The following is a 23,824-nucleotide window of genomic DNA, read 5'->3' as shown; positions in this document are numbered from 1 at the left end:
TTTGATTTTGATTTTGATTTTTTTTAATTAATCCGACGACGGAGCCTCTACAAGTTAAACAGTAGTTTTTCTTGCATACTCTTGAGATGGGAGAATTTTTTCAATTTTTTGTTAAAAGTATTAGAGTCAATTGAGAATAATTTCCAATAATTAATTACTTTGTAAGATTTTAAGGCTTTTGGATAACACAAATTTAAACTGGTACCATCTTTTGATGGGCGTTATAAGGGTGCTATAACCTTCCTCACACGTAACCGAACTCTCGAACCTTGTTCTGGTTAGTAGACCCGAACCTATTCTTTTAGGGATCCTTAAGCTTAGGTGTTCCCTGAAAAGACAAATTCTTTAGGTGGCCAATCGCACCTAGATAAAAAATATTGGTGGCGACTCCTTTAAGTCAATGTCTAGTGATAGATCCTCGGATCTAGACGTTATGACAGCTTGGCGACTTCGTTGGGAACTTTGAGAGTTAGGCCAGCAAATAATTTATGTTATCCAAAAGCCTAATAAAATTAAACCTTTTTGTATATATGTGTTATTATTCATTCATGTTTATTTACCTTGTTAATCATGTCATTCATATGCATGTGCATAACATGAGCTCTACACCCGAGCTCCGTCCCTCTAGGAGGGAGTAAAGTACCTATTGCTTTCGTGAGGTCTAATGCCTCCGCAGTGGCTAGTGAAATACTCCCACTCAAATTGAACCTTTTTCGCTTGTAGCCTGTAATGGGCGAGGATTAGAGTACCTTACTAGTCTGTGATGGACAAGGATGTAAGAAATAATTTGAGAACTTTTAGACTTTGATCCTAAAACCGCATATAGTGAACTTTAAGAGTGCCTAACCTATAGATAGAGCCATCACTCTTCCCTTTTAGAATTAACCAAAAGCATAGGATTCATCCCTTTTACTTTGTGTGATGTTTAAATTTACTTAGTCATTTATTCTTTTTCTGGGTATACTAACCTTTTTTTTTCTTTTGCATTGGTTCATGCGCATATCATAAAGTTGCATAAAGAACATTTGCCTAAAAAATGGTCTTCAACAAATTTTTTTTCATGGATACCAATGAACGTTTAGTCTGTTCTTCATCAGTATTAGCACCTTGTGGGACACCTAATGAAGTAAGGGCCCAGTCAGAAAAGACTCAACTGAAGATGGAAGATTGCTTGTCAATTAGGTATGAGTATACTCTGTCTCAAGAAACATCTATCCTCCTCAAACAGAATAATTTAAAAGATTTGGTGGATATCTGGAAGAAGATGAGTCCGTCAAGACAAGAGCAGTTTTGCTAGAAACATGAGCATATAGCACACCTTCTAGCAGTGGCTGTTGATGATCAACTAATTAAAGCTGCAACATAATTATGGGATCCTGCATACAAGTGTTTCATCTTTAATGAAACTGATATGACTCCCACCATAGAAGAATATTCGATCTTATTGGGTTTGCATCTCAAGACTTCTGACAAGATATATGTCAAAAAGCATAAGTCAGAGTTTCGTAAAAGTCTGGCTCAATTCATGGGGATAGATAAGGAAGTTGTGGATTCTCATACAAAGAAGAAACAAGAACAGGTTTGCCTACATTGGAAGTTCTTTCATGAGTTTCTGATGCAACATGCCAATGAAGAACGGGGGTTAGACATATTTGCCTTGGCTATATACGGACTGGTGATTTTTCCAAAGGTTTTGGGACATATTGAGATAGCGATGGTTGATTTCTTTGAAAGTGTGATCAATGGTTGTAATCTTTCGACGGTAATATTAGCAGAGACTATCAGATCTTTGAGTTATTATCGTCGAAATGGAAGACGCTTCATTGGATGCATACAGTTATTATACGTGTGGATGAAAAGGCATTTTGAACAAGGAAATGGTGCTTTCTTGAAGATTTACATTCGTAATCATTTTCCAATCAAGAAATTCTGTGAAAGTGGATGGTCAAAGCGGAAGCCTAAACAAGAATGGATAACTTTTTTACAAAAATTAGAAAGTGCCAGGGTGAGATGGTTAGCCCTATGGATGAATCGTGAGCCTATGTTATACCAATGTGGGGATAGTACAGTGGTTCCACTTCTGGGTTTATGAGGAGTGACGAATTATGCACCACTCCTAGTGAGAAGGTAATTGGAGGGAGAACAGTTCATTCCTATGACTTTTGGGCTTCATCAGTTAGATTTCTCTTACAGTGAACCTAAAGCATTTCAGAGGATGAATGTGATGATTAAAGCATGAAAAAATCCCCAAAGAATGAGTCTTGGACCATTCACTGAAAAAGTCACTTGGTTTGGAGAACAAAGAGAAGATAAAAAATGGCATTCACTTATGAAATCTCTCACCACCAACAGAAAAAAAACTTGAAGAGACACCATCAAAGTTAGAGCTGGCAACAAAAGAATTTGAGTTTGAAAAGATCAAGTTAAAGAAAGAGATTTAAGAACTTCAAGAAGAAAAAGCCCAGTGAAAAGGTAGAGCTGAAAATTATGAAGTTAAAGTTCACAAGATTGCTAGAGAACGAGATACAGCTACTGAAGATCTAGCAAGGTTACACCAGAAGCATAAGAGGCTATGTGTGAGAGAAAGAGCCAAAGAGATAACCATTGCCGAACTGACTGAGAAAAATACAAGATGAAGTAAGAGTATGCTGAATTGGAAGAAGAAAGTACCGAAGCACAGGCAGAAATTAACATGCTAAACAGTTATTTGAGCAGCCTAAGTCAAAGGTTGGATGAACAAGGAGACCACATCACTGCATTGGTTAGAGAACATAGAGAATTATCATACCAAGTCTAGTGTGGTAAAAGGGAGAATTTAGGAAGGCAGAAATACATTGAACACTTAGCAACCCAAATTCATAAAGAGATGTGTAAGGCAAGAGAGATGGTGGAAGAGGCAGAAGCATTAAGACAAGTGGTGGCCCCAGTAGGAGAACATGGACAGCGTCTCTTGAACTTCATAGAAGAAGCCAAGGTCCAGTATGAACAGATCAAACAATTTTGTGGTTATAATTCTAGGATGATAAACTCAATATAGATCAAAGTTTTTTAGAATAAATGAAAATTTTTAGTTGAATACCGTTTTAAGGCAAATGTTCTTTGCATACATGCATTTTTCATTCATCGCATTCTCATTCATTACACTTAACAAAGTAACCATGTGATGATCATGCAAATTTATTAATTCTGAGATATGGTATTTAAGGTTCCAGGATAGCTCCATTTAGCGAAAACCCTGTCCATCAATTCAACACAAGATTCAGAGCAAGACAAATGGAGCAAAAAAATTTTCAAAGATTTGAAAAGATAGAAAAAGCTCAGGAGAAGATTGAAAGTGAGCTAAGCAAGATTCTGGAAGCTCTTAATAACATGAATAAAGGAAAAAGAGTTGAAGGAAGTACAAGCCAGCAAGAAGTGGCTGACCCTTTGTACTTTTCAGGTTTTGGCCCACCTCAAGCCCAGTCTGCTCAAGAGGTCCCGCCACAACACTTCGCATATCCAACATATCCTGGAATGCCATCAACTTTCAATCCAGGGTAGTATAACAGCTATATAAATCCTGTCTTCACTGAAAAGGTAGCAGAACCAATTCTTGATCTAAATGATTTAAAAAAGAAGAAGAAGGAAAAGATAAAAGTGAAAGTTGAAGAAAGTTTCAAGATTAGCATGCTAGAGCAAAGGTTAAGGGCTGTGGAAGGATTTAGCTTTTATGGGTCAGTTGATGCTGCTGGGCTCTGCCTAGTTCCCGATGTGATTATCCCCCATAAGTTTAAAGTACCGAAATTTGAAAAATATAACGGTACAAAGTACCCCAAAACCCACATCACCATGTATTGCAGGAAGATGACAGCTCATGCACATGATGAAAAATTTTTGATGCATATTTTTCAGGACAGTCTTACTGGTTATGTGGCCAAATGGTATGTTCAACTGGACAGAACTCGCATTCGCTCTTGGAGTGATATGGTACATGACTTTATCAATTAATATCGACATATCATCGATTTGGCCCCAGATCGTTTGTCTTTGTAGAATCTGAAGAAAAAGGCAAACGAATCTTTTAAAGAGTATGCCCAGAGGTGGAAGGATATTGCTTCTCAGGTACAGCCTCCTCTGATCGAGAAAGAAACTACAGTACTATTTTTAGCACTTTAAAACCTTTCTATTATGAAAAGATGATAAGGAATGCAACAAAGAATTTTATCGATATGGTAATCTCGGGAGAAATCATTGAAAGTGCCATCAAGAATGGCAAGCTAGAAGGAAATGAAGCATCTAGCAAAAGGGTCCCGAAGAAAAAAGAAACTGAAGCTCAGGCTGTGAGCTTTGATAGATAATAATTTAGAGGTTATTCACCCTACCCCCCACCAGAATATCTGCCATATCACCCCACTGTAAATAACATTTTTTTTCACCCATACCAACCATTTACACAACCACCATACCTCCAAACCTATCAAACCTCTCATAGACCCCAAAATACCATGTATAGTCCTAACATTCAACCTACCTCAAGAACACAAAATCGCTCAACTAACCCTGCTGGTGGCTCGCGGGAGCAACGAACCACTCGTGAGAAGCCTATTTTTTATCCTATTCCCATGACTTATATGAAATTATATAAGGAGCTCTACAACAGTCACCTGATTGCTTCAAGTAAATTGAAATCCCTCAAGCCACCTTACCCCAAGTGGTATAATCCCACTGCCTACTGTGACTACCATTATGGGATTGCTGGTCACTCTACCGAAAATTGCACTACCCTGAAACACAAAATACAATGGTTGATCAAGGATAGGATGATCTGTTTTGATACTGAAGGGATGGTTGCGCCAAATATTAGTGGTAATCTTTTACCGAATCATAATGTGAATGCTATAGGTGAAGAATAGGAGCATCATGTGAAAAAAAAAATGACAGATATTAAGACACCTCTCAATCAACTATTCGATGTTTTACGAAAAGTAGACATGATACAACTAGTAAGTCCATACAGCTATCATGGAACATATATAGCTGGTACTAGTTGTAAGTATCATAGTGGGGCAATGGGCCATTCCATTGAGACCTGTGAGCGGTTTCACCAAGAGGTGCAAAAACTATTGGATTCATATCAGATGGAGGTCTATGAAGAAAAAGAAGGCTTGAAAAATATTGAGGTATGCATGACTGATAGGCTTGAAAAGTTGTTTCCTAAACCAGTGACAATTCAGTGTGGGAACAAACCAAAGTCAGTCATAGACAAACTCTTCCCCAGGCCAGTAACTTTTAAAGTCCCAACTCTTTTCCCATATAAAGATGATAAAGCTGTACCCTGGAGATATGGCTGTGACACTGTAGTTCAGGGATAGAAAAAAGAGGTCTCCAAAGCCGATGCTTCCAATATTACTAGTGTAAGAGGTATTACTTGAAGTGGTAGATGTTACACCCTAGAAATGCTAGATAAGGCTAGAAGGGAGAAGGTTAAAGAAGGAGAAAGATGAAATAATCCAGAGATAGAGCCTGAAGAAGGTCAGCCAAAGCCAGTATCAGAAAGGGAGGTTTGTGAATTTTTGAAGCTGGTAAAACATAGTGAGTATTTAGTTATGAAACAGTTGAATAAAATGCCAGCTCGAATCTCATTATTATCACTGTTGCTGAACTCAGAGCCACACCGAAATACCTTGCTAAAAGTGTTGAATCAGGCATACATGGCACATAACGTGTCTGTCGAATATGTGAACCATTTGGTTGGGAATCTAGTTATGCCAAATCACATTTCATTCAGTGATGATGAGATTCCTTTGGAGGAAAAAAAATACCAAGGCTCTGTATATCACAGTCAAGTGCAAGAGCCATATCATAGCCAAAGTCCTTATCGATAATGGTTCTGCCATCAATGTCATGCCTATGTCAACTTTGGCAAGGTTACCCATTGATTACTCTCATATGAAAGACAGTCAGATGATTGTGAGAGCCTTTGATGGAACCAGAAAAGAAGTCCTGGGGGATATTGAGATGCCCTTACAAATTGGGCCATGCACTTTCAATATAAAATTTCAAGTGATGGATATCTCTCCATCCTACAGCTGTCTGTTAGGAAGGCCATGGATTCACATGGCAGGAGCTGTGCCCTCTACATTGCATCAGAAGATCAATTTCAAAAAATAAATTTCAAAAAAAAGTTTTTGAGGAAAAGTTGAAAGTATCAATTTTCCTCGAAAATCAAAGTTTCAAAAAAAAATATTTTTGAGGAAAAGTTGAAAGTATCAATTTTCCTTGAAAATCAAAATTTCCAAAAAATATTTTTAGGGAAAAGTTGAAAGTATCAATTTTCCTTAAAAATAAATTTCAAAAAAGGGTTTTTGAGGAAAAGTTGAAAGTATCAATTTTCCTTGAAAATCAAAATTTTTAAAAAATATTTTTAGGGAAAAGTTGAAAGTATCAATTTTTCTTAAAAATAAATTTCAAAAAAGGGTTTTTGAGGAAAAGTTGAAAGTATCAATTTTCCTCGAAAATCAAAGTTTCAAAAAAAAATATTTTTGAGGAAAAGTTGAAAATATCAATTTTCCTTAAAAATAAATTTTCAAAAAATATTTTTGAGAAAAAGTTGAAAGTATCAATTTTCCTTAAAAAGAAATTTAAAAAAAAAAAGGATTTTTAGGGAAAAGTTGAAAGTATCAATTTTTCTTAAAAATAAATTAAAAAAATTTTTTTTGAGGAAAAGTTGAAAGTATCAATTTTCCTTAAAAATAAATTAAAAAAAAAAGGGATTTTTGAGGAAAAGTTGAAAGTATCAATTTTCCTTAAAAATAAATTTTCAAAAAAAATATTTTTGAGGAAAAGTTGAAAGTATCAATTTTCCTTAAAATTAAATTTCCAAAAAATATTTTTGGAGAAAAGTTGAAAGTATCAATTTTTCCTACACAAGAACAATCATTCTTTCCTTACTTTCTATTTTGATTTTGATTTTGATTTAATTAATCTGACGATGGAGCCTCTGCAAGTGAAACAGTAATTTTTCTTGCATACTTTTGAGGTGAGAGAATTTTCTCAATTTTTTGCTAAAAGTATTAGAGTCAATTGAGAATAATTTTCAATAATTAATTATTTTGTAAGATTTTAAGGCTTTTGGATAACACAAATTTAAGCTGGTACCATCTTTTGATGGGCGTTGTGAGGGTGCTATAACCTTCCTCACACATAACCGAACTCCCGAACCTTGTTATAGTTAGCAGACCCGAACCTATTCTTTTAGGGACCCTTAAGCTTAGGTGTTCCCTGAAAGGACAGATTTTTTAGGTGACCAATCGCACCTAGATAAAAAAGATTGGTGACGACTCCCTTAAGTCAATATCTAACGATAGATCCTCAGATCTAGACATTATGACAAGTATAATTTAACTTGGGGTGAAAAATACATTGAATGTTGATAAATATAATTAATTATGAATATTAGTATTCGAATATGAGACTTAATTCAATTAAAATATGATATTTGATCTAAAATTTAAATTATAATATTTACAATCTTTTATTTTATTTCAAGTTACAATCTCTTTTATATAAAAAATTAAAACTCTACTTTATTGTAAATTTTTAATAGACATCCTAACCAGAATGGACAGGAAATGAAAGAAATTATCTATGATTCATTGTACCTAAAATTTTCAATCCCTTTCTCAATAAAATCTTGTTAGGGTACGAGGGAGACAATTCACTCGTGATCGTTATATTGCCACGTTTAGGTCTTAAATGCCAAGGCTTGCGTTGGTTTTGATGATAGGAACTTGACGAGAGATCTAACTAATGTTCTTGGAAAGTGACTTGAGAGTTGTTTTAATCATGAATTTAATATTTTGATTACCTTGTTGGCATATGCTTTATCAAGTTATATACGTGGTTTTCGCCAATAAAAACTAGGGCTAGAATCGCTTTTGATTGTATAAAAAGAGGAAAACAATATTCCATTTTTTCCCTTCAAACCCTCTAAGAAATACAACTAATTGCTTAAAAATTAATTGTCGATGAGTTCTTGATTATTTCAATGATAATAAAAAAATACCGTAATTTTTAGGTCTCAAATTCTGAGTTATGTTATGCTTATGCAAATAAAAAATTATTTTATTATAATTGTATGTGCTTTTACTTATACATGTAATATTAATTTTCGTCAGAAAAAAATACAAACAATTTAATTCAAAAATTGATATTTAAAATATGAATAAATTCTTGTTGGTATTCAACAGTTTGAGTTGAAAGCTTGTTTTCTCTTTTAATTTTTAAAAATTTATTCTTCTTAAAGTCTCCATAATTGAATTATAGGAAGATGAAATACTTAAAAGTCCAATAGTTGAACATTTTGTTTGGTTATGAAACCAATCCTTATCCCCAAGTCCCCATTCCAATTACTTACCTGACTAAGATTTCAAAGCTTTGGGAGGCGAAGTCGCCATCCTCTTTCCCCTTTCACAAAGCCAAAGTTTTGAAAAGACCAAGCTCTTGTTGGTATTCTTGATTAAAAGGACAAATTAAGCTAAGATGGAAGCGTGCATGTGATCGCCACAAATACTGATAAACATCTAAAAAAGTTGTGTAAAAGCTAAGCTCCAAAACAGAATTATAAGTTTTGGGCTTTTGCCAATGGCCAAGCATTCTCCTACATTTAAATTTTAAATATTTGATATAAATGTTTTTTTTTTAGGAATAACTCATTGATATTTTCCCTTTACCCCGTGGTCCCGTCGTATATTAAACTCTAAAGTCAAGTCTCTATCCACTTTTCTCTTGGAAAAAAAAGTTTTAAAAACATGAAACTCTTATATGTACGGAGTGGTTAAAATTTTAATATTGTCTCCCCCAACAATAGAATGCCTTTGTAGAAAAATTGTTAGCACTTCACCTCATAAACCTTATTGTCAAAACAATAATTTCTTTGAAAAATGTCAAATTATTTGACGGTCTAATTATAAAAAAAAATTAGATGAAAAAAACTATTTCATTTCAAAACAGGGCATATCGCTATCTAAACGTAGTCGCACAATCGAAAGATGGAATAAAATAATTTTTTTTTTTTTTCTTTTTTAGGTTTAAAGGAACCAATAGCTTTGGGGTCATCTCATTAGCTTTGCTTCCTCCCAAAGAGAGCAGTACGGAAAACAAAGGAAAAATTTTGGTACCCATTGGAAAGATAAGAATCTATGGAATTGTACAATCGACTGAAACGAAGACGAAAAAAAATTAAATCAAATGGCCAAACGTGTGTTGTCCGAGAGATGTTGACAGTGTTTAGGGGTGTGGTTTCCAAACTAGATAGGAATGCACACGTGTGGGGTACAGAGGATGGTGACAGTGGGCTATGTGGGCCAGATAGCCCACACGAGGGGACATTTCTGAGTGTAGATTGGCTGGCAATGGGCCTCCTTTATTTATTTCTATAAATCTCTCTTTTCTTATTTTTTATTTTTTTGTTTTGGAGCTCAAGCCTGGTCCTTATCGTCCTTGCGTTCTCTGTTGTCAGCTTTTGTGGGGTAATGAAATTCGGATCTTGCTTCATGTTAGCCATGCCATGTACATCTTGGCCATAACATCACCTCCAACTAAGTTGTATGCAAAACAATTTGCATTCCTCCGGCTAACATGATGAAAAAAGCAGCTATAACAGAGAATTCTCTCTTCAAGGACTGACGCTCCATTTCGAAACCGAACACTTAGTTTTTAGGTTATCTTAAATTATTAAATACAATTTATATTTACTTAAAATTATTAAATATAATTTACAATTAATTATATGAATTTTTCTTGAATTTTATATAAATTTATCATAAATTATTAACTGTCTTAATTAAGTCATCACCTTAATCTCATGTATAAAGTAAGAAGGAAGACTAGATACCTAGGAATTTAATATTTAAGCATCTCCTCCATTGAAGCTTTTTATACATACTTCATCTCTTCGTTCTTTCAAAAACTCGAAACATCTCATTGACTTGAGTATTAAAATACGTATCAGAGACCAACTTCGGAACCCCTTGATTATGTTATTTGATTGTAGGTTTGGATCACTTTATCTTTAACCTTTCATCAATTTTTTTTCAATTAAGATACTAAAAAATACCATAAAAAATAATTACCCGTTAATTAATTTTTTTGATAAATGAATCATTTAGTTTTCAAGATTAAACAAATTAAGAAAGGGGTCATAATCTACTAGAGTCATGTATTTGAAATTAATATCAATAAAAGTATTCAATGTAACAGAAAAAATATGTACCAAGAATCCTTAATTTAATTAATATCGTGGGGGTAGGGATTAGTTGATAATTTAACACTAATGAGTCTGAATTGGTTTTTCAAGACATAATTCAACCCTTGTAAACTAAAAGTGCCTCTATGATAGGCCCTTTTAATGACTTAATTTAGCCGTTACTGTCACATTATACAGAGGGTTTTGCACTGGTGAAGTCAAAGATCAAATTAAAAGTCAAAAGTGCAATTTTCACATGGAATATTTAATGTAAGAAAAGGACATTACAGTCAAATAAATGGTTTGACGGTCCAAAGGCAAATGTTTAGTACTTTAAATTTTAAGCTAAAAGATAATTTAATTAACATCCAAAGGGTGGTCCAAGTGCTACAAATTTCAAAGGGCAAGTAAAGGGTAAAGAGGAAAAAGAAATAAAAAAAAAAAGAAAGGAGAAGCTTATTCTTCAATTAAAAGTTGGTAACTATTTTTTTATAAAATAAATTATAGTTTGAGAATAAAAAATATTATAAATATTAAAATTTAAAATTTAAATCTATTATATAGCATTTTTTAAAAATGATTATATAAATTAATAAAACTAATTAATTTCGAGTTCAATGATTACTTATCTCTTGATGCAAATTAAGTTTTTTTTTTCTAATGCAAGTAATATAGTTTAATTATTTATAACTTATTCTTACTTGTTTCTCTCCTCCTCTTTGTTTGTAGTACTTTTTTCTTTAATTTTTATTGATAATAAACAATAAAATGATTAAGATGCATGCATAAGTGAATTGAATTACAACATATATATATATATATAGCTTTACATTATAAATGTTTTTAATTATATTCCCAATGAGCCATTTGAAGATTAGGGGCGTAGCCAAAGCCAAACTGATGGGTTCATTTGATCTCATTGAAATTTAACATCCCTTGTATAATATTGGGTAATTTACAAATTGACCCCACTAAAAATGAATTTGAGGGGTCAATATATTATATAAAAGGTTTGAGAATTAATTTATAGTTAGTAGAAGTTAAAACCACATATTTATCTTTTATCCTTTAAAAAATTAACAAAAATTTAATAAAAAAAAAGGATATTATTTATCTATTAAAAATCCAATTGTGGTTGTAAGTATAAAAAATATTTTTGAAATGAATATAACAAAGAAATGTTACATATTCGAATGAGATATAATTTAAAAAATTATTGTTTAATTACATATATTATAAAATACATTTAATAATATTGATAATAAAGCAATTATTTAATAAATTTAAATTATAAAAACTTGTTGTTATAATTGTGAAAGAATATCTTTATGTTGTATAGAATTTTTTGTTATTAATTTATCTTTTTTTTTGTAATAATATTGTTGTTATGTAAAAATTATGTATTTAAATTTTGCATTCATATATTTGTGTATTGTCAAAGATAATACTCGTTTAGTCCATTTTTATATGTCACATTTTAATTATTTTAGAAATTAAAAAAAATAAGTTTAATGTATTTTATATTAAAAATTTTATTTTTGTAAATTTGATGTTTCATGATTTTTAAATAAAAAAGTAACGCGTATATATAAATAAATAAAAATTAATAAAAAATTAATAAGAGTATTTGCTATGATTTTTTGGCCAACTAGAGTATTTGCCATTGGATAATAAAAATAAATAAAAATAAGACATATATTATAACTAATGTATCCCACTAAGAAAAAAACTTTTGGCTATGCCATTGATGAAGATGAAATTTAAGATTTTAATTTGTATTTTTTTCAAATGTAAATCCTAAAATAAACACGATAAAATTTATTACTAAAAAAGAATTACCTTTCACTATGTAATATAAAATCACATATATTGAAAAACATTTTAGTTGCTTGAAAGATATAGCTAGGTAAACACCTCATGCTGTAAAAAAAAAAAAAATTGATACTCTAATTGGGAATTTTCCTAAGAAATGAATGTCATATATATATAAACATATATATTATCTTTTTATAAAAGAGATCACAATTTAGAGACATGAAAAATGATTGTTGCAATTATTGAAATTTAAATTTTAAATTTGTTGGATGTTAAAAATTAAAAATGATTATATAAATCAATTAAATTAAATTCTAAATTTTATGTATATATTACATTAATAATAGTGTATATATATATATATATATATATATATATATATATGAATTTATTATTGATACATTACCAATATATATATATATATATATATACTATACATCATTAATATAGCATAAGTGGTCAAATTACTATTTTATTTTAACATAATTAAATATTTAAATTATAAAATATTTATTTTAAAAATTTTAAATATTTACATGATAATCTATGATATATCAAAATGCAAGGCATCACATATAAACTCAGCATATATGGTATGATTTTCATATTTGGGTGAAGCAAAGCAGATAAGGTGAAGAAATGCAAAGATGTCCAAACTCTTAACAGCAACAAAACCAAGTTGGGGGGAATGGGTCCCAATGGGCTACCCTCGCACCCAATAAAATTAACGAATCTCAAATTCTGAAACACATCACACGGTGCATGGTTTTGATTTGCTGACTTTGCCCAAACGCGGTACAATGTTTTCTGGGCCCCCCACTGTCCACCTGCCTTTAGTTGATTCCTTGAAAGTTCGCAGCATTAAAAAGTCAAATATTGGGCTAAAATGATTCCACTTGCTTCTTCAAAATCCTTCCATTAAGGTATTTACGTGATTAACAATTGATTTTTCTGTTTTTAAGAAAGTCCTAAGCAAATAATTAATCATGCCTAAAATGAATTTTGATTTAGTTTTATGTTCAAATTGTATATCAATTTTATAACTCTTTTGATAATCATGCATTTATAAGTGATTAGTCTAAGTTGAGCTATACACGACAAATTTTAGCTTTTTTACGCATAAATTATTGTTGAATTGTGTGATTTATTAATATGGTTTTAAATTTTTAATTTAGTTATTAGATTTAATTTTTAAAATATTTAAATACAAAAAAAAAATCTACTACATAATCATGACAAAACATAGTTATATTTATATTTTTTTATAAAAAATATAATTGAAAGGTAATCAATAAATTATAAAAATATATAGATCAAAACTATTTATGTAAGGGTGAGTTATCTACAACAATTAGCCTAGTTAAGACTTGTCTCTAAAGGAGGTGAAAATTAAAAAAAATTTCAATAATTATTATTATTTTTTTTTTACCATTTTTGTGTCAATATATGGTGGCACCAAATAGGCCATGAATGGTGAGCATTTGATGGTTACCACACAAAGTGGAGAGAGTGTGGATAAGTATGGAAAGGATGAAAAGATTCCAAATGGGTAATCTTGAAGTAGCACTACTTCCATTATATTTTCAACAAAAAAAAATAAAATTATAACATGCATGTGTTATATGGTTATTGTGACTTAGTAATAATAGTTAATTCAAAGTTTCATTATGTAGTTACTTTTAAAAATTAGTATTTAATAAATTTAAAATCTAAAATTTTAGTATATGTAATTTTGTTCTCATGTTATCACTTTTTATGTGCTAAAAATTTAGTAATAATAATAAAAAATATTTTTTTGTAAAAAAAATAATAAATAAAATTGATAAATATTGAGATTTGAACTTTAAACATATTAAATAATATTTTTTAAAAATAATTATATAAATTAATTAAATTTTGAATTCAAAAATATTTATTTTTTAAAATGAATTAATTTATCCATTATCAAACATGCTTTTAAGAGTAATTAAGCTAGGAATTGATAAAGGAAATGAAATTAATTAAAAATATAAAACCAAATTTCCTTTTTTTTTTTATGCATATGGCATCATTATTGGGTGGAGCCTAGGCAACAAACGGAAGGCAAACGATGCCAACATTCAATGTGCACTCACCTCACCACAATCATTCTAAATATGACATCATCCATGACATCACCTTTCCCAAACACATCGTGGACGGTCCAACTAACATTACCTTCAACGTGGCATCATCCTTGCCATCGAAAATCCCCTAACATAATATTCCAAAACCATATATTATCTTTCCACAAAACCCTCTTTTTGCCTTCTTCACTACATTTTTCACACATTCCCCTCCCACTTTGCATGCACTTCCTCTAGCAAGTACACTATCAAGAGAAACACAGAAAAAAATAAAAAAGAAAATAAAGAAAAATTAAGAGAAATATTTTGGGAGAAAGAAAAGGGTTAAAGTTGAATCGTCTTCGAGTTTTTCACGTAAATCTGGTGCAGCAATTACCATAATGACTAGCATTATGGACGCAGAGCGTGACAAGTATAGCATGATTAATTTCGAAGAGACGGAATTACGTTTGGGGTTGCCCGGAGGCAATGGAAATGATGGCGAAACGACCAAAAATAATGGAAAAAGAGGGTTTTTGGAGACTGTTGATTTGAAGCTTAACCTTTCAACAACAAAGGAGGCGATGCCGAACGAAACTGAGAAGATGAAGGAGAAGAGCTCTGTTGCTCCTCTATCTACTGACCCTGCAAAGCCCCCTGCAAAGTAAGCTACCCATATCTTTTCTTGGTTATCTTGTTTCTCAATATTTGTTTTTTTTTCCGTCTTTTTGTTTGTTTTTTTTTTTCATTTCATTTCCTTTAGAATGAAAGTTCATTTGATTAATAATGAAATCAAGAAGTGAGCATGCATTTGCATATGCATCAGTTAATTTATTTTTCAGTGAAATTAATTTCTTGTTTTTAGGGTTTTTTTTTTTTCTTTCAATTGTTGAATATTAATTTGGAATTGAAGAAGATGAGTGTCCATTGAATCTTGGCCTTGTAAAGTGAAAAAACAGTTTAATTTTGATATTTGATGGCTTTGGTTGTTTGTCGGGAAAAAGAGGGAAAAGAACAAAACATGTGGAATCTCTACTACTTTTCCCAACAACCAAACAATAATTCAAAGTTTTTAACAGGAAAGTGCCTAAGATAGTCCACAGCTAAGCTACCAAACTTTGGTAAATGTCAAAAGTATTACCACATTCACCTTCTCAAAAGTTGATAATAATATTTTTTACAATAAAATCCAAAAAATAAAGGAAAATCAGAATGGAATTTCAATAATTTTATGTTATTTCATTCCTATGACCAATATGATTAATGTTATGGTAAATTTAAAATGATCTAGTAACTTAAATTTGAGGGCACATTTGATTTCAGGGCACAAGTGGTGGGATGGCCACCAGTCAGATCCTTCCGGAAGAACATCATGGCCGTCCAGAAGAACAGCTCCGAGGAGGAGGCCGGCGAGAAGGCTGGCAGCAGTACTGCCACCAACACCACCACTGCAGCAGCGTTTGTTAAGGTCAGCATGGATGGTGCACCCTATCTACGCAAGGTGGACTTGAAATTATACAAGAGTTACCAAGAACTCTCTGATTCCTTGGGCAAAATGTTCAGCTCCTTTACTATTGGTAATTAATAAGCCCAAAATACAATTTTGTTAATTTTAGGCAAATTAATGTGAAGATGTGAATTAAATTTTTGGGGGGATTAATGTTTTAGGTAACTGTGGGTCACAAGGAATGAAAGATTTCATGAATGAAAGCAAATTGATAGACCTCTTGAATGGTTCTGAGTATGTTCCAACTTATGAAGACAAAGATGGAGATTGGATGCTTGTTGGTGATGTCCCATGGGAGTAAGTTTTTAACTTCAATTTTACATTTTCTAATTAATTGGCATATTTATTTTATGATTAAATCTTACTAATTTATATTTTTTTTGCTAAATTTATAGGATGTTCGTTGATTCATGCAAACGACTGAGAATCATGAAAGGATCTGAGGCAATTGGACTTGGTTAGTAACTATTAATTCTATATAATCATGACTGTTCAATCTTAATTATTGATTTGATTTTCATGGAATTTGCAGCTCCAAGAGCAGTAGAGAAGTGCAAGAACAGAAGTTGAAGCAGTTTCACAAACAACAATCTCAGTTGAAATCAAGCGTTACAAAGATAAAAAACAGAGCGGCAAACCGGCTCGAATATAGGGATTGAGTAGGGAGTTTGAATGTGTTCATCAGCATGAAGAAAAAAAAAAAATTATGAGGAATATATTGGGAGATTTATTAATGGACAAGAAATCAAATAATAGGAAATCAATAAGACTTTGCTTTTCTTCTGTGTAACCCTGTTTTATTGTCAATGGCTTGTTTAATAATTTCTTTAAAATATTAATGTTTTTAGTTGTCATGAGTGTTTTTTTTTTTTTTTTTCACTCCATTTTGTAATATTATTGCATGTATTTTCTTCAATGTAATTTATGAAAAGATTCTCTGAATTATGTATACTTTTTATTATTATTATTTTCATAAATTTTATAATGTTTTTGTAATTGGTTGAGGAGACAAATAAACAAGAGCCATGAACAAAGTGATAAGGCGGAGCAAGGCCATGTGCAAAGGAAACATTTAAGAATCAATTATTACTTTTTTTTTTTTATAAAAATAATATTTTCATTGAATATATTGAAAATCATGAATAAAGTTGTCAATTATTATATTTAATATAAAATTATTGAAAATCTGAATTTTCAATATAAACACATTACATTTACTACAAAATTCCTTTTCTTCTAACACTCAAGTTATACACAATTATTGAAAAATGATATATATGATTCATCAAAATTATGTAAATAGGTTAATGGTTTTGATTGAATTGATAATTCTTCACTTGTACGATTTAAATTTGATTTTCGTTACCAATTATCTTTTTTTTTTTTGAATGATTTGTAAATTTAATGTAATTCATTGTAGAATTTAAGCCTATGATATATTTTGATCTTGAAGTGAGATAGCTTCACCACACATTTTTTTTTTGTACAAGAAAAAATTATGTACATAGATATAAAATAATGTCATTATATTTAGCATGGAATTCAGTGACATTAAACCAAAAAGAAAATGGAACATAAAAAAAGCATTCCTATTGATAGTCAAAACATGGAGGTGTGGGAAATATGTCTTTGCAATAAGGTGAATGAACCCTGTTCTATAACCAAATTTGACTGGCATTTTGGTTTCTAATGACTTTGAAGCAGCTCAAGACAAAAGCATATATAAATTTATTCTTAGGCAGGCTTCTTAATTGAAAAAAAATGGTTAACTAACTAAATATCTTTGAAATTATTGGCTTTAATTAACTGAAATGGAGGATGGAAAAGCCTCTTTCTTTAAGATATCCCCCAACAGGAAACTGGGATTTGAGAAATTTGGTTTTGTCCTCTCCATTTTTCAAAGATTCCTTTTGTTCAGGCAAGTGAAATGAATATAAATAAAAAAAATATTGATAATAATGGTTGTCTGATCTAACATGAAATTTATTACTCAGATCTATTCTACTTCAATCATTGTTGTGATAATTTGCTTTCCTATTGAAGGGATAGAGAAAAATGAAAACCCCATATGAGATAGGAAATGGAGGCTTAAGTTTGCTTGCAATGAGCTTTAAGGTCAGATGGTTGGATGAAAGAACCAAATAAGATTATTTTCTATCATGTAAGCTTGTGATTAAAAAAAAAATAAAAAACATTTGAGCATTTGATTCAGTATTTTGATGCATGATTATTTTACTCATGCTTTGATATTATTTTTTCTTAAAATTTGGCATGATTAATGAAAATCCTTGTCCTAAATTTAATGAAATTGATTTTTTTTTACCCAAAACTGTTGAATTGTAGGTTGTCTCCAATGTTGTCTTCAATGGCAAATTTAATAAAGCTAGTGGGTCGGTTTATTTTTCGATGGTTGGCCCAATCCAACAGTCTATTCGGCCTCCTTTCAATGGTTGGCTAACTCCAAACAAGTCAGCATTTTCTTTACCACAACCAGCGATTCGACATTTGCTTCCAAGAAAAGGATTTATCGCCTGCATGCGAGCATGATCTCAACCAAACTCAGCTTGTTTTGACAAGATAATACCAATCAATTTTGTTTGAGCCTCGAGTACAATAATTGTTAATATCAATTTCACTTCTAATGGATTTTCTAAATTTTTTTACTTCATTTTCTTTACCACATTTTAATCTATTTTATATTTAATGTGCTAAATCTTCAAATTTTAATCTTCTTTTTGTTTTAATCAATTCTTTTATTCTTTACCACAGAGACAAATACAAGATGATCTCCAAACACATAAATTTACATCAAACAGGAATTTATTTATTCTCAAATTAAAGGACATGAAATGCCACAGGGCTATGCATGCAGTATACTTATTGATTATAGATTAATAACAAGAAAACGGACATTGCTTCCATGAAGGAAACATTATTTTATTTAGTGGATGCACACAATCCTTGTAAGTCCTTGCTTTTGCACCAGTTGAGTTTTGAGTGTTTTCTCAATTTGTGATACTCTCTGATCTGGTTTGAAAGTGGATGTTGTAGTTATTAGAACCAGTGTAAGTGTCACCTTGCACTTCAGTTGTGACAGTAGTTCCGTTATAAAGAGTGTCCCTTTGTGTGTATGCGAAGGGAACATCACACTTACCATTTGTTGCAATTACATCCACTGTCACCTTAGTCATTGGAGGCACAACTACTTTGTGTATAACTTCCAGAACAGTTGTCGAGCTCTTGGTCTCTCCCCACTCCACACCTGTTTGATAATTCTCTCTCTCCATTAGAAATGAGTGGAATTCCAACGTCCAAGGTGGTTTTCATACCTAACTTTAGTGAAAACCTATTCCTCCAAGTTCTAAATGTGGTATCTGTATGCGAAAGCTTCACGTCTTAAGTGGTGGATTTCTGGGTATAGTTACTAGCAGAATTCTTGGCCACGGAGAGGATACTTTGGTAGTAATTATCAAGATCATATTTGACATTATAAATTTTCCTCGTCAAGACAGACTCTTCCACCGTTAGCTGGGCCTGTTCAGTAATATTGGAGACGGCTGCATTAAGGCAGTTCGTCTTTCCTTCGAGTGTGAGGGTTTGCAGAAATTTTTGTTGCCCAAGTTGAGAAGACCTATTGTCTTATTGTCAACTTTGACGGGGCGAAGCGAGGTAGCCTTGTTGTTGCTGCTCGTGTCATCAGACTCGGCCCAAATCCAATTCGGGTTGCGCTTCCAAAATTTATTGGAAGAAATGGACTTGATGCGGACATTTCCGTCGTCAACAACGAAAATCTCGCATGCCACAGTTGAATCGCCAATATCATCAGTTGCAAACTGCAAATATGGGTGACCCTCGATCTGACGAAGACACAGATAGTTATCATTATTTCCTTTGAATGCCACGAACCTAAGCACAAATTATTTTACTTCGTTTCTTTACTAGATTTTAATCTATTTCATATTTAATTTGCTAAATTTACAATTTTAATCTTTTTTTTTTACCATAAGACAAATACAAGGCAATCTCTAAATCATATAAAATCATACCACAGATGCATTTATTTATTCTTAAATTTGGGATCTTCTCTTCTTTCGTTTGAAAGTCGATATTGTACCTGGCAACTCATTTGTGACAGTAGTCCCGTTATAAAGAGTGTCCCTTTGCATGTATGTGAAGGGAACATCACACTTAACATTTGTTGCAATAAGATGTACCGTCACCTTAGTCATTGGAGGCACAACAACTTTGTGTACAACTTCCAAAACAGTGGTTGACGTCTTGGTCTCTCCCCACTCGACACCTGATTGAATTTCACCAGATAATTCAATATTTCCCTCAAAAATGAGTGGAAGGCCAACGTCGAAGGTGGATGTCACGCCTAACTTTAGTGAAAACATAGTCTTCCAAGTACTAGTCCTGGTATCTGTATAGGAAAGCTTCACGTCTAAAGTGGTGGATTCCTGGGTATAGTTACTGTAATTCTTGGCCACAGGAAGATCTGTTTCATCGTAGATCCTGGAATTATCGAGATCATATTTGACATTATAAATGTTCCTCGTCAAGACAGGCTCTTCCACTGTTAGCTGGGCCTCTTTAGTAACAGAAGGGACGGCTGCATTTAGGCAGTTCGTCTTTCATTCGAGTGTGAGGCGGTTGCAGAAATTATAATTGCCCAAGTTGAGAAGACCTATTGTTTTATTGTCAACTTTGACGGGGCGAAACAAGGTGTCCTTGGTGTTGCTGCTAGTGTCATCGGAATCCGACCAAATCCAAGTCGGGTTGCCCTCCAAAATTTATTGGAAGAAGTAGGATTGATGCGGACGTTTCTGTCGTCAGTAACGAAAATCTCACATGCCACAGTTGAATCACCAATATCATCAGTTGCAAACTGCGTATATGGGTGACCCTCGATCTGACGAAGACATAAATAACTATCATTATCTCCTTTGAATGCCACGTACCTAGGCAGAATCAACAAAGGCTCCCAATCAATGATTGTGAAGATATCACAACTATTACTATCATATAACGTGTAGTTGGCCATCACGCGGCGAGGAAATGCTGGATTACTAATCTGCCATAAGCATAAATAGCATCCTGATTGGACATGCTTGATTCGAACCGTAGTTTTTACAGGGTCTACACAGATAAACTTGAACAATGTGCATGACTCGTCGGATTGGTCTTCCTCCTCCTTGTTGGCGGTTGCAGTAATCCAGAAGTACTGCTCCAATGGATTTCCTCTGATGGAAAGATTTTTGGTTCGTACCCAGTATTTGTTGTTCTGACATCTGCTTATGTGCACCAAGCCATCTTTGCCAACAATCTCCACTTCAAATTTTGCGTATGGGACTCACAGCTTGAGTTTCCTTGAAGCTGAGATACCCATCAGACTCCCCATCTTCATGGATGTAGCCCAGATAATCGTTCTTGTCATTGGATTTGAGGACGATAAATCTTGGCAATATCAAGGTCATTTTCGGTAGCTCCCTTTCTTTAATTTGAATTTGAATTGATGATCTCTACCAAGTAACTATTAGTTTGCTCTCTTGCTTTGTTTCACTCTTGTGATTGCTTACCACAACCTCATAGGCTAGCTATTTATATCCAAAATTTCTTGCTCCTTTGGAATTGGATGATGGAGAGTGCATTTGAAACGTGCGTATGAAATTTCTACACACCTTCAGGATAGAGATTTAGAGTAGGAAGTACTATATACACTTATTTGTAACATTATATTTGATACATTATATTCGATGCACAGTAAAATTTATAATAGTTAATGAATCATATAAATATAATGATATTTAATTAAAATTAATTTTGAAAATTTAAATTTTTAAAAAGCAAATAAATTTAATTTTAAAATACATTTCTAATTAATTTTTTATAAGGTATCATTGTGTGATTCTATTATAATGTATAGTATTGATACATTAATAGTATATCAAATATAAATTACATGTAAATTAAGATCTCAAAACAATATTTTTTGTAAAATAAAATGATATTTTGAAAATTTAAGAATAAATATACTTTTTTAAATTAAAAAACACTAAGTATTTTTAAAGAATTAAAAAAAAGCGTATAACATATTTTCCTTAAGAGTATGCATTTGCCCTTATTTTGTAGCGTACGCACGTGTCGGCATTTCGTCAGGTTGTATTTTGGAGACAAAGCATGGGAAGAGTTTTCGGGTGATACCTGCATGAAGATCAGTTATTTCCTTTGGGAATAATAAAGTTTGGGAGAGTTGTTTTAGATGGGTAGAATGAAATTTGATATTTACTTAAGCTGATTAATATAATTATTTTTTTAAAATATTATTTTTAAATTCAAATTTTAATAAATATAATTTTTTATTTTTAAATAATTTTTTTTGTACTTAAAAAATGGAAGTGGCCCACAATGATAATATGTTCTTAATTTGACTCATTGTATTGATAAAATTTCAATTTTTTTTTGTAAAATTTAAATTTGGATCTCATTTTTAATAATCTCTCTTGATTATTGATTTTTAAATTTAATATAATTTTTTTAAAATTTACTATTTATTGTAACGACAAAGAGATAATGTCCTACTAACGTAGCTCTGATCAGTCTTAGTTTAGATCCAAAATCAGATCACACTTAATCTTTTACTCACTCAGTTTTAAGTTGCCTTGTTTGCGTGAACATCCTTTCTCTAATTTTCCAATAAAATAATTTTTTTTACTTGAAAGCCATTAAAGGAGGTTTAAATTCTAGAAACCCACGTCTCCATTTAACTTGAAAATAATTGTTTAGTGCGTATGTCACGGACTTAAGGAAGAGTTTTAAATCATATATCAAATATTGTTGCGCCTGAAGCAATAATCACAACAATACAGAAGCAATAGACAACAATCAATAATCAAATGCGCAGAAAAATAAAGCACACCAAGATTTACGTGGAAAACCCTCCAGTGTAGAGGGAAAAAACCACGGGCCGCCAGAAAAATCTTCACTATCAAATAATAGTTATACAAAGTTCTTCTCTAGCTAAAACTAGAGCTAATCAACAACTAGAGAAACAATTGGAGAAATCTCACCAAATAAGTGACTCAACAAATACACCCTGGATTTGTTCCTAGAGAGCTTCAAACCCGATCTTCACCGTTCAGAATGTCAAACTCTGAATCATAAACCTCCTGACAAGGTTGCAACTCAATCGGACCACGGATCGACTTCCGTTCAACCAACTCTCCCTTCTCCTTTTTCTCTCTCTGCTTTTCCTGGCTTTTCTTCTTTCTCTGCTTGGTTTTCGACACACACACAAAACAACCCCACCTCTTTTTTTATTAAGTAGCTAGGGCTCTGTGTAAAATAAAAGATCAAGGCCCATGGCCTTTACTTGGTCCAAAACCACTTACATGGGACTGGATCCCATTTTCCTAACAAATATAATAAGAAGGTCACTGGGGTCTAAAATGGTTCATACTACCTTTTTTTTGTGAGGTGCATTGACAGGTAGGCTAATTCAAGACACCAAAAGGATGAATGTCCGAATCCTAAAATCATGCAGGTTCGAAATTTAAGTCTCGATCCGTGACACGTACACATTTATTTCATATGAATTGAACGTAACACTAAAAGATATAAGTAGAAAACATTAACTATTAAAAACGTGTTTTATTGTATTGTTAAATCTGTTGATTCGGATTATATAATTTTGACTCAATTGAATACTACATTCGAATACAAATTTAGTTTTGTTAGACATATAATATAGTTGTTATCCATTCGTCCTGATTTATAATTGGTGAATGTACAATTTTTGACAGCAAATTTTATTTTCCCTACTTCTTGGTAAATAAAATCAACATTTATTTAAAAAAAAAAAACCACCACCTATTTGTACGTCATTCCAATTTTAATTCATTAAAAGCTATAAAGATTAAGCAGAAAATTTCCCTCTATTATTTTTTATTTTCATATTGTTCAGCGACATAAGCTTCCGTGCCAACCATGGAGCTGTTACGCTTGTGTACAACACTCAGGTAATGGTTATATATGTCTATTAAAAGGGGCTTCTCGATAAGCAAGATGAATTTTAAACCAGTAACCTAAGCTAGAGACCACATGCGGAAGATTAATGTAGGCAGTATCCTATACATATATATTATTAATATGATGATTAGTTTAGGTTAACTAAGAATTAGTTTAGATAGCATA

At 32.0% G+C, this 23,824-nt stretch overlaps 1 protein-coding gene and 2 pseudogenes across 1 annotated transcript; 1 reads left to right on the top strand and 2 right to left on the bottom strand.

The window, feature by feature from the left end:
* Positions 1–14,327: 14,327 nt before the first annotated feature.
* LOC111277173 (auxin-responsive protein IAA16-like) lies at positions 14,328–16,485 on the top strand. Its single transcript, XM_022863407.2, has 5 exons — positions 14,328–14,788; positions 15,448–15,701; positions 15,793–15,928; positions 16,027–16,088; positions 16,164–16,485. Exons 1-5 carry the CDS (start codon positions 14,526–14,528, stop codon positions 16,199–16,201), a joined length of 753 nt encoding a protein of 250 aa, XP_022719142.2. The 5' UTR covers positions 14,328–14,525; the 3' UTR covers positions 16,202–16,485.
* Positions 16,486–18,636: 2,151 nt separating this feature from the next.
* Positions 18,637–19,548, bottom strand: LOC149518249 (uncharacterized; annotated as a pseudogene).
* LOC149518248 (uncharacterized) lies at positions 19,495–21,267 on the bottom strand (annotated as a pseudogene).
* Between the last annotated feature and the right edge of the window lie 2,557 nt (positions 21,268–23,824).

This window comes from Durio zibethinus, chromosome 7 (genome assembly GCF_047325235.1).
Source record: "Durio zibethinus cultivar Kanyao isolate XHJ-2024 chromosome 7, ASM4732523v1, whole genome shotgun sequence".
Taxonomy (NCBI): Eukaryota; Viridiplantae; Streptophyta; class Magnoliopsida; order Malvales; family Malvaceae; genus Durio; species Durio zibethinus.
This window is presented reverse-complemented; position numbering and strand designations above follow the sequence as displayed.